This window comes from Coturnix japonica, chromosome 4 (assembly GCF_001577835.2).
Source record: "Coturnix japonica isolate 7356 chromosome 4, Coturnix japonica 2.1, whole genome shotgun sequence".
NCBI lineage: Eukaryota > Metazoa > Chordata > Aves > Galliformes > Phasianidae > Coturnix > Coturnix japonica.
The window spans coordinates 39,428,519-39,444,144 of NC_029519.1; the positions used below are offsets into that span (position 1 = coordinate 39,428,519).

General features: G+C 36.7%; 1 protein-coding gene across 5 annotated transcripts in view; it reads right to left on the minus strand.

The window, feature by feature from the left end:
• The window catches only part of ASB5 (ankyrin repeat and SOCS box containing 5), a 31,533-nt gene that overhangs the window by 4,753 nt on the left and 11,154 nt on the right, over window positions 1-15,626 (minus strand). For 2 of the 5 annotated variants that reach the window (XM_015861746.1, XM_015861747.2), the window contains one exon: window positions 917-996. In XM_015861746.1, coding sequence (XP_015717232.1) covers window positions 917-996 — 80 coding nt within the window. Of the gene's footprint in view, window positions 1-916; window positions 997-3,461; window positions 3,530-8,381; window positions 8,689-15,626 lie in introns of those variants that run through there. The other 3 variants (XM_015861750.1, XM_015861749.1, XM_015861748.2) reach the window with 3 other exon arrangements.

Below are 15,626 nucleotides of genomic sequence, written 5' to 3' on the forward strand. Positions count from 1 at the left end.
GCAGGGCATCAGGGTATAAAGACAATGGAGCCTGACTCTTGAGACGTACCATAATCAGACAAAAGGCAACAGGAAAGTTGGAATGCAGTGAAATCCAATTAGTTATGTGGGAAAGTATAATAATTCAGAGTGGGGTGGGGAAACCCTGGAACAGGTCTGTAGAGAGGTCCAGGTATCCTTATACTTGGTCATATTTAAAACCCAACTAGGCTCTCAGTTTAAATGGCACTGCAGTTCTTAGGGTCTGAAATGTCTAGAGACATCAGATTCATATTAGCAAGGAGAATACTTCTTGGATTGATAAAAACATCAAGTACTTGATTATTATTTTTTGCAGTAGGTATTTTTCAATTCTTAGAAGCTAAAAATTGTATTCATCAACTTCATTCTTTCTTGTAGGAGCTGATATGACAAAACTAATACTGACACACAATGGTTTATAGTCTCCATTTGCTGTTAGCAAAATAGTGTTTTTTCTAATCACAACTATGCCAAGAACCAGAATTTTTCAGTGCTTTCCCTCTAAACAAGTATCTTCCTGGGTTGCTACATTACAAAACCATGACACTGAGTGAGGCAGAGTATTTGGACTAAATGATCCTTGTGGGTCCTTTCCAACTCAGGATGTTCCTTCATTTTATAGTATCATGATTCACACCACACAGGAGGGGAACACTGATGGACATATAGTTACAGCTTTGGTAAAGATTGATTTTACAAAGCTTAAAACATACAGATAAAATACTTTAAATATCAACTTATATCTTATTGTAACAAAAATTAGTAAATGGGTATTGTTCCCAGAAATTCTGGTGAAATAAAGAAAGCAAAACATAACTAAATCTGCATTAATAATCTATGCTGAGAGATTAAGTAACATTAAAAAGTTAAGCAATTTTAAGAACACAGCCTTCACCTGTGACAATAAAGTCTTTAGAGAAAGAAGACGTCCTTGACTGGCTGCCTCATGCAGAGGTGAGCGATCTGCCCAAGAACCTATGTAATAACAACATGTATTGAGTAAACCATGTGAATAAGAACGCTTTTGGACTGCATAGAGCAAAGCAAGAAACACAATGCACAGAATGAAGTGAAATGTCCTGTGTAAATAATTCTTCCCCTGCAGAAACTGTATTTCAATTGATTTGTTTCTAGATAAAGCTGTTTTTAATTATTAACTGCAAGCATCTATAATAACTGATTATGTAGCACAGAGAACAGAATACTGATACATTGATTTCAATAATATGATGCAACAGATGCATCTCTCTCCATATTTCCAACTCTGTTTTTCATTATTTAGTTTTAATGTATTTTAGCAGCAGGTTTACAGGCTTTGACAAATCGATATTTAAACCAAAAACAAATACAAACCTGCCTGAAAAAGTGCTGATAATACTGAAGTATATGAAATTCAGTTTTGAAATCTCTATGTACAACAAGATTAATTTCAAGCTGAGAAGAGAAATACAGTGAGAATCATAGTTCAAAAGGTTGCTATAGAAAAAAACAGGATATTAAGTTCTCATCTTGATAGGCTATTAGCACTAAGAATAAGTAGTTATCCTTAATGCAAAAGCTGGTATTTATTGTCCAGACTCACCACCCTCAAGAAAGAACAAAAAGAAAAGAAAACCCACAGTGATCTCTCTACCTCATACCATCCCCAACCCCTGACTCCAACCCAAGCCCCAGAGTCAGCCAGTGGTTGAAGATCCTGTCCTTTCCTATTGAAGACTGGATGCTGATAGGGTCACAGGCAAAGCTGATACCCATTATTTTTTTGGATTAATTTTACAAATTAAGTTTTGAGACTGTGCAAGAAAGAATCATCTTCAAAGTATATTATGAATTACTGATACTTAAAACTGCAAGAAGAAATTACTGAGAATGTAACAAAGCTGATGCAATTACTCATGCAAAACCTGTAGCTCTCTGAATCTTTCTGCTGCTGACAGATTCTTTATACTCGTATAGCTGCCTGGAATGAGTGCTAGGGTTTCAACTTCTTTTTCTACAGCTACTTTGTTGAAGTCAGACCAAATGGATGGTTGTTAAGTAGTATGATTCTCTCTCAGTTCTTTTTCCTGCACCATTTCTTTCTCTGTTCTTCTAATGATTTTTTTTTTCAGAATGATCTGTGCTAAGCTCTCAAGCTCTGATAATTTCTGTGTGTGAGTGCACTCTGCGTATTCCTGCAAACATTTTTCCCTATGGTTTTTATTTCTAGCAGGAATAACTAAGCTAAAAATAACATACACAAATTGCTCGGAATTTTAAGGGATTTTGTACAACAGTAACTGAGCTCAGAAATACTGATCTGATTTTAACAAAATAACAATAGTTTTTCACTGCTATCTACTATAGAACCAGCACTCAGGTTGTTCTAATTCAAATAAAATAAGATTCATTAAGCTCTCCTGCTGGCAGTTGCAAAATTCCTCAAAGATAATTGAAGGCTGCACCCTGTGAAATTTCTTCCCTGTCCCCATAGATGAGATCTTTTCTAAGTGGTTTAGCCTACTCATAAATTAACAGGAGGAAAACAGACAAAAACCTTGACACTTGACTATTGTATAGAAAAAACATCCATTAAGTATGAATATACTTTGGCCCTTTTTTGTGTGTGTCCATGCATAACTATTAGATGCAGACGTAATGCGAAATCAACTTTGTTTCCACCTTTCATTCCATCTTCTCCTACCCCCACAAAATGCTCCGAAGAACATCTGTTAATATAATTATTAATGCGATGTCTGAAATTCAGTGATACCAGATCCCATTCTGAAGTCTGTATTGCATCTACACCCACCTTATCTCCTTGCCCTCACACAGAGACATCAGCAGCTATAGCTGCTGAAACCATCTGAAACCAAATGCTTGGACCATCTCTATTACAATAAAAACTTTAAGCAAAATACTGCAGAGAAAAAAAAAAAATGTGCAAATCAAGCTTGGGAAAAGCTTTCACATTCCTACTGATTTATTGGTAAACATAATAATTAACCATGAAATACCGCAGGGATGAGAATATGTTCAAAATAAACATGCAGCATTAATAAACATCATCAGAGTTGTTTTAAAATTAATTTTGTTTAGAGATTGCTGCCTTCTGCTATTCTACAACCTTGATATGTCTCATGTAAAAAAAACATTAACAAGAATATAAATGAAGAACTGTTTTAATTCAGCATTGTCTGTGACAGCACAGTTAGTAATACAGTCTATTCCAAACCTGTTTATGCATTAATTACCTACTGATGTAGTTTCTGACAGATGCTGAGTATGTTGAATACAAAGCATCTCTAACTATATTTACAAGCCACATTAGTCCCAAATTCTCTGGCAGCCATTCAGGAAGGGCAGCCTACATTACTTTGTAAACTCTAATAAGAAAGAATAAATACAACTAATTGTATCAGTGGGCAAAGTTAAATAAATTACAAATTATCATACAATACCTAAATCTCCATCTCCCCATGGTACTTCCAAACAATTGCAATTATAAATCCTACTCATTTCTTTCAATCTGGAAAAAAAAAACAACACAATACATTTAAATAAACCCGTTCTTGCTGGCTTGGCCTGTTCTTAATACACTCCTGCTATGTTTGGAAGGAGATCAGCGGCTGACTGTAATATGAACTTTCACCCTGCCATAAACACAGGTCTGAAGATACGAGCGTATGGAGTTGCCAGTTTCTTTTCTTATACCAGAGTGGCCTCTTTCATTATTATTTTGTCCTTCCACATTTATTGTTTTAATTAACAACTCTGAATAGTATCAGCATCTTTCCGAGACTGCTTAACTGGAATTTCAACTCAAGAGAAACTGATAATGAAGTCAAGAGAACCCTGAGCTGAAGAAGAGCAGCAAAATGAATACCTCCCTTTTTAACCTCATGCAATTGTTCAGTATCCTCAGAAATCTAAGGGAAATGCTGCCAAATAATCCATAGGTTATTTTACTATTTGCTTATCAATAGAAAAGAAAGAAGCAGAGCCCTTCTGAATATGTCATAAATGCTACCTGATCTACTCTGGGTTTTTATTTCAGAAGTTCAGCTTAGTTCTTAATAATCCTTGAGTTGTTAAACTGGGTTATTGATAACTACCCTAAGTGGTGAAAGACTCATTTCACTCCCAAAAATGGGAAAGTTCTGACTTTGATCCATTTCTAACTCATCAGTGTTATTTGCTTCATTTTCCTATAGCCTTCACATCTACCTGTGAGCCCGTATACATGATGACAGTAATAAAATACTAACAGTATTTTAGTAGAAGTCATTAGCTGCAGTCATTTCATCCCTTTATTTCTAAAGATTTGTGCAGTCTTTGGAAAAAGAATAGGGAAAAAAAAAAAACCAGGAACTTCCTCAGTGTTCACCACTGAGATGAAAACCTCAGACTATTTGGAAACTCTTGTTGATAGTATTTATTTCTGCAAAACTAACAAACAGTAACTATTTATCGAGCTCACTGCTGTTACCTTTCAGTTTGTGGCAACAGCTACAGATCTGATCAATACCTACGCTGAAAATAATAGTAACAGCACAGTACAAAGACCAATGGACTCACTTTGATCTGGTTGATAAGACATCCTGGCATTTTATACATGTAATTAAGTTGTTCCAGATTTTTACTGCAGCACTACCTGCATTGAAACTGTCCAGCAAAATAGAACTGTGCCAGCTACTAATTGATATTTGATAGTAAAACGTATTGAAAAGAATCTTAGTATTCTAAGTCAAGCCTTTAAAAGCTAGGAATTCCATCAGTGATGCTTAATATGACTAGGTCTGACCAGCTGAATGGCAGCCACTTCTTTTTAATAAATGAAATTCCAACTATCAACATTGAAATATTCCAAAAGGATCAGAAATAAGGCTACAACTAAAATATGTTTGAGAGAGAATGTAAAGCTCAAATGCCATTTAAGTCTTCCAATATTTGAAACCGTCTTTGCTTTAATTTGACTTTATATGTTACAACAATATGTAAGTATACATACATAAGCCTGTAAATACACACATACACAAAAAAAAGGGGAGGGAAAGGAAAAGAAGAGAAAAAGAAGCCTTGACTGATCCAAACAAATATTCTTAGTGGAGATTTAATTCCAGAACCAAAAGCCAGCAGTACCCAACTCCTGACAACCATGCACAACAAAATTTCTTTCCACACAGTTCTTAATGTACATTATTTTCACCATTCTGGAGTCATACTCTGGAGTCATAGGCACTGGAGCATGCATTGAAAGTTTGGTTTATTTATACTTATAACAGCACTGAACTGGCTTAGATAATAATAACCATGGTCCACCAAGAGATGTTCAGTTTTGCTGATTGGTCTTAGAACATGGAGTGTCTGTGGCAAAGAAATGAATAGAATTATCTTTTACAGACAGGGCACAGTTAACCCTTTTATCTTGTGGATTCCTATCATTCAACTACATGCTTCCCAACCTTTGGAACCTACAAGACTATATTTCCAGATATAAAACTAACACGTTCTTACAGCACCATCCATCTTGCACATCATAGAAGGAGAAAAGGACAGCAGGTGACCGTGTCATCAAGTGCTGCGTTATAATGCATTAGAAGGTCAAGTCAGCATGACACAAGCAAGAATGCTTTTAACAGTTCCTAATTGAGTGCTTGGCATTGCAATTCCACAAACTTTACACACAGAAACATGAGACACTAAACTGCTTCAAAACCCTATTAAACAAAAACAAAAACAAGGGTGCCAACAGAAGCAATGTTATGCTACGTGAAGGCAGTGGTCGTAACGATGGCAGCAGCAACAACAGTTGTTGCTGCAGGCTCTGTGCCAGACCTTGCACACAGAGGAGGAAGCGTGTCAAGCCTTCTCCTGTCACATTAGAGCACAGCAACAACTCCCCTGTCCGTTACTCATGCACAGTTTGTTTTTTCCAACTTGGAGGATCAGCAGCTGGCTGGTTATTTTTCTAGCCCTAAGTAGCTTGCAAACTCTGCCATAGCTACAGCACCAACACCTAGAACCACATTAACCTCTAATAGGGTAACCTTGAGATACTGTTAGACACACATCAGGTTTGACTTAAACCTGTGGAGCAGCTGGTAGCACTCTAAGGCTGCTACTGTTTTCTTAGACTAAAACCAAATGTTTTGCAGCAAGCTGACTGGAGGAATGCTGACAATCTGAGTTTACCTGAGGCTTTGGAGGATTTCTGCCTGAATAATTTTGCTCCTCAAACACAGTCCCAGCCTCAGTCCAGACTGAGAGACATTTTCCCCACGGTGTGATCAGATTTCTCTGTATTTTCCCAGTCTGCCAGAGCAAATGCAGTATGTGGTATAATTCCTAGCCATAAAGGCAGAATCCTGCTGGCTAACAAAGCTGGGGAACCATATGCTAAATGTATTTTCTGGCATCCAGGAGATTTTGCTAAAATAGTCTGGTTATGGACCCTCATGCTGTTAAGGCTGAAAAGTTTTTAATAGCCTGGCTCCATCCTTTTTTCCACTTCTGCCAGATCTTGCTGTTACATATTCCATCTGCTACCCCCATCACTTCTAGCCCATCTTTCAATTTGTGTATTTTATGAGCTGATACACGACTCCCTTCTGAGGAAAACAAAGTCTGATTTGGATAGCCCCATAGACAAAAAGGAAAGAAAAGAGCATCCTTCAGATTTGTTATTACATCCATTTCTTACTCAACCAGAGGCATCGCTTCGAGGAGTCTCTTGGTACTTCAAGACGTCAATCAATACATACATGGGCATGGTTTGTCAGTCACAAGGAGGCTTTAAGTAGCTGGACCACATTAAGATTATTTCTTCTGAAAATTTTGCTTTCCATATTTTGCTGCACTTCTGGATTGTTCAAAACATGGTAACTGGGACTAATTCTTTGTAAGAATGGGAAAGAGCCTGACCCCAAGCAAGGAACATTGAAAGCCAATATTTTAAACAGAATATTAGTAAGATTTCCTTTCAGTCTTGTGAAGAATGTCCTTATTTTACAGGAAATGGGTAACTAGATGAATCATTCACGTGTATCAGATTGGGAAACCTTCACCCACAATAAGAAAGTAAATGGTACATTGCATATTAAAACCAATCAATAACTGTAAAAGGACCATTGCACTCAAACAGCTACTTGGGAAGCTATGGTAATTGTTTTGTAAATTCTTGAATGTTGCTTAGTTTAGAACTGGCAGTACCAGAAAGGTATCCTTATAACACACGCCTCTGTGTTAAATGGTAAATTCATAATTACTTTTATGTGTAATATAATCAAGTTTCTTCTTCCTGTCTCCTGTGCCTTTAATACCCTCTTTTTTTTTTCTTGACTATTTTAATATCTCTGCTTTTGAAACACTTTAATCTGATATCATAATATCAACAAAATCACATTGGGTTTTTGTGTGTGTGTGTGTGGGGGGGGGGGGTTGTATGTTTTTTGTTTTTGCTTTTTGCCTCACTCAGCATGTGGTCAATATTTATTAGAACTATTCACTTTAAAAAAATCCTATTAGGCTTTAGATTGTCACAGTTATTCAAAGAATTATTCAAAGATCCCTTTTACACACTTGTAATATGAAAATAAAATAAAATAAAATAAAATAAAATAAAATAAAATAAAATAAAATAAAATAAAATAAAATAAAATAAAATAAAATAAAATAAAATAANAATAAAATAAAATAAAATAAAATAAAATAAAATAAAATAAAATAAAATAAAATAAAATAAAATAAAATAAAATAAAATAAAATAAAATAAAGTAAAGGAAAATACAGCTCAGATAACAGCAGTCCAAAGCAAGCCTTTTATAACACAGTTTGTGTTGCACTGCTCAAAATGTCTGTGCCCAGTAATTTAATTCTGTCCTAAGTACTTCCCTGCATAAATCCTTACAGCTGTAACTTTGTCATTAGTACCTCAGTATAGGACACAATAATTCTGTCACCTGTACTTCTTATGTTGTCTCCTGTTTCATTTACCTATAAACTGTTCTTTATATATTAAGCTACTCCTCCCCCTTTCTTTCTGTTTCTCCCTTGTAAACAATTAGCCTTCAGTATCCAGTTACCTTGTGGCAGGAGAGCAAAAGTCAGGGTAAGTCAAGCCTTAAACACTCACATAAAACAAATAGGGCAGATAAACATGAAAAGGTATTTTAGATCAGCTGATAGAGTGCAGAAAGAACAAAAATAGCTTCAACACCCTTCTGTTAACCCATGCAAGACAACAGAGTGCCGTTAACATAAGCATGCATTTATATTACAGCCGGAAAGAAAAAGCAAAGAACAGTTTAAAGCAAGAATATCATAAACTGGGTCAGTTTAGCATATTTCAGCACAGTTTCTGAAATGGCTGCTGTACTAACCTTGGCTGGTCAGAATACCCCAGCTAGATTTTCGTTTCGCAGGACACTCCCCTATACTTTCTAGGCGTCTTTTGGGGAGATTCTGGCTCCTCTGAACAGCAGTGTTTGTTGTCATTATCTGTTTCTTGAGGAAAGCCTGCCTATCATTGGTGCAGGTGCTGTGGTCTGACGAACATTCACAGATGGATTTCTACTACCTTTTTTTCTCCTCGCAGTTTTTCACAAAGGCTCTTCTTGTACTTACTGTAGAATGGCTACAACACTGAAATCCATTCAGTAACATTTACTAGCTTGGACTAGTGAGAACACAGTGGGGGAAGGGAAGGATTGCTCTAGCATTTTCTATTTTTAAAGCAGAGAAAGAATCAGCTTAGCTACAGCATGTGTCTTAACCATTTACACAATTTAATGGAAAGAATGTGTTATTTTTTCAGTAATTAAATCAAAAAAGAAACAGATTCTTAAAGCATAAGTACTCAATGTTTTGTGGCACGAATAACAAGCAACCTAAAACAGGAAAACTAACTGTGTTTTATCAGACTGACAATTTTTATAATAAAAGATAAAAAGAATAATTATTACCAAATATGTAATTTTCAGTTAAGAGAGAGACTATGGAATCCAAAAGAATCCATGAAATCATGAAACACTTTTGGTTTTTGTTTTGTTTTTCTTAAACAGGGGAGATGGTATCCTACAGATATCAACTAGAAACTATGTCCTGAATAATAAAAATAGCTTGGCTTGACTACTTCATTGGTTATAGTCTGAACCCATTACGAAAGAAAGGCTGCAGACTTGTTACATGAAGCCTAGGTCACTAAACAAGAGCAACTAACTGCTAGTAGATTTTTCTGTGTGTTTTTATGTGGCATTTGGATACTGAATGATAGAACCACAGAAATCTGCATGGAAAAGCAAAGCACAATAAAATTCCTGCACAGATAAAAAGAACAGTGATTTCTTTGTTAACATGCTGCCTTTACCCCCTGCCTCCTTTCCTTATAAGTATTTCTTTACTATCCTCTTTTACTGATATAAAAACTAGCCATCTCCATAATTTTTAAAGGAAATTCATATTACTGGGTTTCATTAGTACTTTTCTTTCCAGGTATTTAACACAAATTAACAGTTAACTGGAATAATACACATTTATTTCATGGAATCTTTCTAGATTTACCCATTTTCTCTTTAAGAGAAAATCAGAGACAAGTTTGTAGGTTAAGAGAATGAAGGAAGAGCAACCACAGTTTTTCACCTTGAAATTACAGCACATGTGAACTGCCCTACTGTTACTGTCTGCTTATAGAACAAAAGTAGGTGGGCTACCTCTGCTCTAACGAGAGAAGAAAACTGCAATCTCCCAGGGGTTTTCTTCAGATTTTATCTAGCTGAGTCAGCCACTATAACTTACATGTACAGCACTTCTATGTATCCAGCAATCAGATACTGCAAGTAAAAGCTGGAAGAGATATTTTCCAATAGATCATGCACATCGTAAGTTTAACTCTAGGATTACTTGTGAACTCAAAAGTATCTTCATCAAGAAAACAAATACATGAAGATATGATGAATCAACAGGAAACCTTATTATGCACGACTGTGTCAGGAAAATATCAGCACTATTTTCCAGGTATGAAATAACTGATGACAATTTCTATACTTGACAGGGTGTGGGGGCTCAGCTCAAGTTTTACTTTTCCTATCCATTTGGAATGGAATCCCAGGACTTTCAAAAGAAGGTGGTAAGGATTAGGATCAAGCAAAGCATCTTGGTCTGCAGGGCGGGTATTGACAGCGCATTGAGAAGACCTGCATGTTTTTGTAGGACTTTTGTGGGTGAGGCTGTCAGCTGAGAATGAAGCTGGGTCCTTCCAGTGGAGCGGCACTGACAACATAAAAGTAGTTCATGCTACTGCTTCCCACAGATTGCAGCCCCCACGTTATTATTATTCTCACCATTCACACAGGTATGACCATGCAGCAGCGAGGAAGATTGCAGATACAATTACAGCTGCCCTGGCTTGGGAGTGGAAGACTCCCAAGACAGTCACCAACACCTGTTCATTCTGCTCCCAAAAGCAGCAATCAGAAATCAATGAAGGTGAAAAAGTCAATGAATTGCATGACTAAAACAAATATCTGATACTTCCTAGGCAAGAGTACTGGGAAAAGTATCTCTAGTCCATAGATATTTGCTGTTCATTGACTTATTTTGAATGCTCTGGAAGACATCAAAACACAATGTATAAAAATATTTCTTTATGCTTTAAAGAAAGCAAAGCTTATCCCATTCATCAGGACTCTAGGCACAACTTTGCACTAAATTCTGCTAGACGCAACTCTTCATGTTCTGGACAGAAGTTTTGCGCTTAAAGGAACTTTTCTTTCTCTCCCATTGTGATGCCTCTCTCACATGGGTTAGACATAGAATTCACTATTCAAATCTATCAAGCACATAGAAACTGACCCCAGTCCACAACGCTGAGCCATTAATGCTTTTCTCTTTCAAGTGAGAGCCAGACTATCAGCATAAATTAACTAGGAATGTATTAAAATATAACTGAGATGCTAATGGACATACAGTTAAAGTGTAGTAAGAGTGAAGACTTCATTATTTCATTTCCACCTATAACATGGAATTGCCATCTGTTCTTGCTCAAGTCAGCCATCCATGTAACATGAACTTCAAAGTAAAAACCAGTACCCCTCTATCTCACTGGGTAATAACACTATTAGTATTTGAAACTACTCAGGCTCAGTACTCAGATTCTGTTCTTCAGATTTACTTTGTTTTAACAGAAGACGCTTAATCACTTCCAAAATCCCCCAGAAAACCTGTCATAGAAATCTAAGTAGATACTTGAGAACATGGTAAATATGGTAGACCAATATTTTGCTGTCCTGGTACACAAGCAATTACAGACCATATTCACATTACATGTGTGCTTATTCATATATTCAGAAACCCATGGAAGCATTGCAGATAATCAACCAAAAAAACAACAAAGGGGGAAAAACAACAACAACAACAACCAGCTCACAAGTGGATCTGGATTTTATCCCGATCTTTATTTAAAAACAAAAACAACAGTAACAGAAAGTACTGTTTCAACACTTCAATGCCAGCAAATAGCTCCAAGTAGACGCTACAGGGGCAACTGTTCTAACAGCTGGGAATGAAAATGAAAGACATTTTTGTTCCTCCCTTTCCATGGGGAACTCATTCTGTTTTCAAGGCTGTTCTTAAGGCCACAGAGATGCAACTTCACTAACAGACAAAAAGTGTTTAATGGAAATAACAACCAAAAGAAAAAAACAAATCAAGATATGATGAAGCTCAAAGCAATACAGTCTAAACTCCAATTACACTGATTTATCTTAAGGAGAACAGAACAAAACTGCACTACTTTCAAACAGCCCAGATCAGTATTCTTGTATCTGTACACAACCCTCATCAGGTTAGCCAACTGATGTACCATCTAGCTTCTTAAACTGTTTTGTACTGAATCTCTTTTTACTTGCATCTTCACTATCACTCAGTTAGAAATTCAAGGTATTGTTATTAAAATAGCAACAGTGTATAGAAGGCTACTGTTTGTTCTACCTCTTCTGCTGAGACTGTTACCATTTGTTAGGCCTTAAATGCCTGAAGGCTGGAAGCATAATGTAAAGGCTTACAATTGTGATGTTATAGATGCTCCGTCATCATGGAGTTCCAACATGGAACACTGATCTACTTATATTTCTTGCCTTGTGGATTTCCTGTGCAGCTGCAAGATCTCTTCACGTAGACAGGCAGTGATAGCTCAAAATATTTTCTAATATATGGGTCAAGTTAAAACAAATCAAAGTAACAGTGCTGATTAGGCTAGCCAGGTCAGATACCAAACAAGCCTGGGCTTCAGATATTGACAGAGTGCACAAAGAGACATGGCCAAGAGGCCAACTGTCCACATGGGAATGGTACAGCGCACCACAGAGTTAATCTTCAGCCAAGTACAATGAGAGAACACAGCCATAAAGAAAGAGATCAGATCTACTGCCAGAAAGACTCCAGACATAGCAAAAAGTAATGACCACCAGTGCAACAGATGGAGCATGCCATAATGGATTTATGACCAGCCAGGCAGCACTGCTGCTATCACAAATAAAACTCAGCACTTAGGCACGTAATGCATTCCCCTAAAGCCATCATCATCAAACCCTGGCAGAAGTTCACTCGCTGTTTGCTTGCATTGCAAATGTTTGAGAACATCTCCTACAAGAGAAGAGTGCGAATAGCAGAACTCTGGCTATAGCAAGTCTATTGGCAGGGGAAGGAACATCACCTTCAGGGAGCTATGCTATTTTGGTATTCCCCTGATGCTTTATGCACCACAGCTGCATAAATGACCACTGCAAGTGCTACATTTGGGTCTGCCTCAATCCATTACTGGGGCTTCCTAATGACTTTTTATTTCTAATATATATATATATATATATATAAACAGTTTTCTATAAGGCCTTCCAAGTAGGCTGCTCTATGCTTTCTTTACTCCAGGATTACCTTTTGGTCTTACTGCTATGCACTTTTAAAACTCAAGTTTTAAGCAAGCTACATCGATGTTCACAATGGTTCATTTGAAAGCTTGTTATTCATTCCACTGAAAATAAATAAATTAATTAAATATTTATATACCGATGAAGGGAATTTCCAATAGTTAAATCATTGTACATAAATCAAGCATGCCAATAGGATCAGTGTGTGTGACAACTTAATGTCCACCTTCAGCAAAGACACATATTAAGATGGCGCATATGAATGATATTGATCATAATATAGAACCTGTGGTCCTCTCAAGGAGATCTCAGTGTACAGTAATAAGAAGGAATCTACAGTATAGGATATCTCAATTCCTGTCAGGAAGGCAAGCATGCAAACAGTCCCCAGCAGAAAACTACACTGGAAGTGTCTGTAGGACTCAGAGATTTTCTTTAAGGTTAGGGAAGGGTCTGTGCTCTACAAGAGACGTGCTTGGTTTTTGCTGCTGCAGATAGCTCAGGACTCTGACTTCATGAATTTCCACGCCAGTCTAATTGCATCATGTAGCCCTCATCAAAATGCCCTTAAGGTAACTTATGTTCTTCAGGGGAGAACAGTTCTGGTATCCTGTTGATACTCAGTGTGATTTGCTCCATTCTGTGCAAATGTCTAGAATCTTGGGATGGATTTTTAAGTATGGCTCTTCCTTAGCAGATATTTTTCATATGAGGCAAAGTTATTCAGCATATAAGAGGGAGTGATAAGCTCCATCATAAAAATCACCCTTCTGAACTTTTCAGAAAGAACATTCACACTATCTTGAGCATTTTTACACCACTAGCTTACGTGCTGCACATGAAAAACAAATGCTAAATGTGGCGCCTTACACTGAGTGGTATGGTGAATAGGTATGCCATACAATATTCCTATCATTACTAAATGAATCTCTATTGTATCCAGGAAGCAAGGAGAGGTCTTATATGGCTTTTATTAATAGAACTGTGATCTCTGTGGAATGCAAGTTGAGAAAATGCCTCATGCCTTTCTTCCCTACCTAACAACTGTTGCTGAGTGACATTATCAATGGCAACTTGTTAGAACAGAATAATAGGAAAAGTCTTCTGTAATCACTCACCGCACTTAAAAATGTAATCAAGCTTTCTTTAACGGTGTAACATTGCATTATTTCCAATTTCTGAGTCACATTCAGTGAACCTGGTTTATTGAGTCTGCCCAGCAGTAGTCGGGGTACAAGAAAAAATGGGGAACAGAAGACCTAGACTATTTGCCAGTCTCATAATATCAAAAGATGGGATTTTGCCCAGTATGCACTTATGGGAACTGTAACTGCAATTTCTATTAAATTATCTCTACTATCAACCTCCTACATCATCTTAATGCAAAGGAAATACAAATAGCAGCTGAACCTTCAACTCAGCACTTGTATACGTGCAGTACTTTCATGCTATGGCCAGCTGGTTGGAATAGTAGGAATAGGCTAAAGGTTGCTTTGATCTTTCAGTTTCGATCAAGCAGCAGCTGCACAAAAGCCCAAGTTATTAACTCTCCACAGGTCTGGAAATACAGGAAGAGAATCTCACTGCAGGTCACTGTCACTGCAGATAGCCTATTAAGGAGCTAATTATACCCCAAATTAATCTGCAAGTAAGTTCGTTTGTGTAGGTCACTTTATAGGGTGCAGAACTTCAGAAGTAAATAAATATGTATGTGCTATGACTTTTTTTCTATAAAATAAATTAAGAATATGTTGACTGTCATGATTTTTGTAGAATAATGAATAAATACAATTTCACTTCAGCACAATATAAAAGAAAATCTAGGTATCACAATTATAACTTGGCTGTAAGGCCCTGACTGTAAAGCACTTACTTCTGAATAACTAATCAATCCCTTTCAATTCAATGGGGTAAGTATGTGTATATGAGTAAGTGTTTACAAGATCAGTGCCAAAGTTAAAAGTGATCCAGTAAATGAAACCTTTACAATAGAATGGATTCCTTTTTCATTTAATTATATTGTAGTAGTAGTGCTACAACTTCACTGGAAAAAATAATTCTGATAGCTCATTAATATATAATCTTTAATGCACTTTAAGCAAAGACTGCAGTTATCTCCTGCATTTGGTGCTATTCAGTGTTTTAATACTGTAGACTACTGCGTTTGTTTGTTTCTGAAATCAGCATATGACACTGAACTGCAGGTACTGCTCAGAGGGAAACAGTTCAAAATAGATTTGAGTGCAATGGAGAAACCGTCTGCAGGAAGTTAGCTAAAGGCATGTATAAAGGAAAAGGCAAATGCATATGACACTGTTATAACATTAAGTTTATAGCTGGATACAGACTGAATCCATAACACTATGCTGTTGGGGGGTGGGGAAAGGAAGAAAAAAAAAGCCTCACTCCAGGAGGTAATACATAGATAATACATATCATATAGATGGCACAACATAACTGTCCCACTTTTATACTACTGATATGTTCACTGATTGCACTAATAAAGTCTCAGCTGAAGCACTCAATTTAGTATGAGACACCATACATCAATAAAAATGTCTGTGAACTGTATTTGAATTAGCACAAGTCCAAACAAGGCAACCACAGTAATTCCAGGTCTAGAAAACAAAGCTTAGGAGCATAGGCCAAGTTAAATCCTGTCTTCTTTACTCAGAAAAGTATAGAGGTGGGAAGACGCATGCT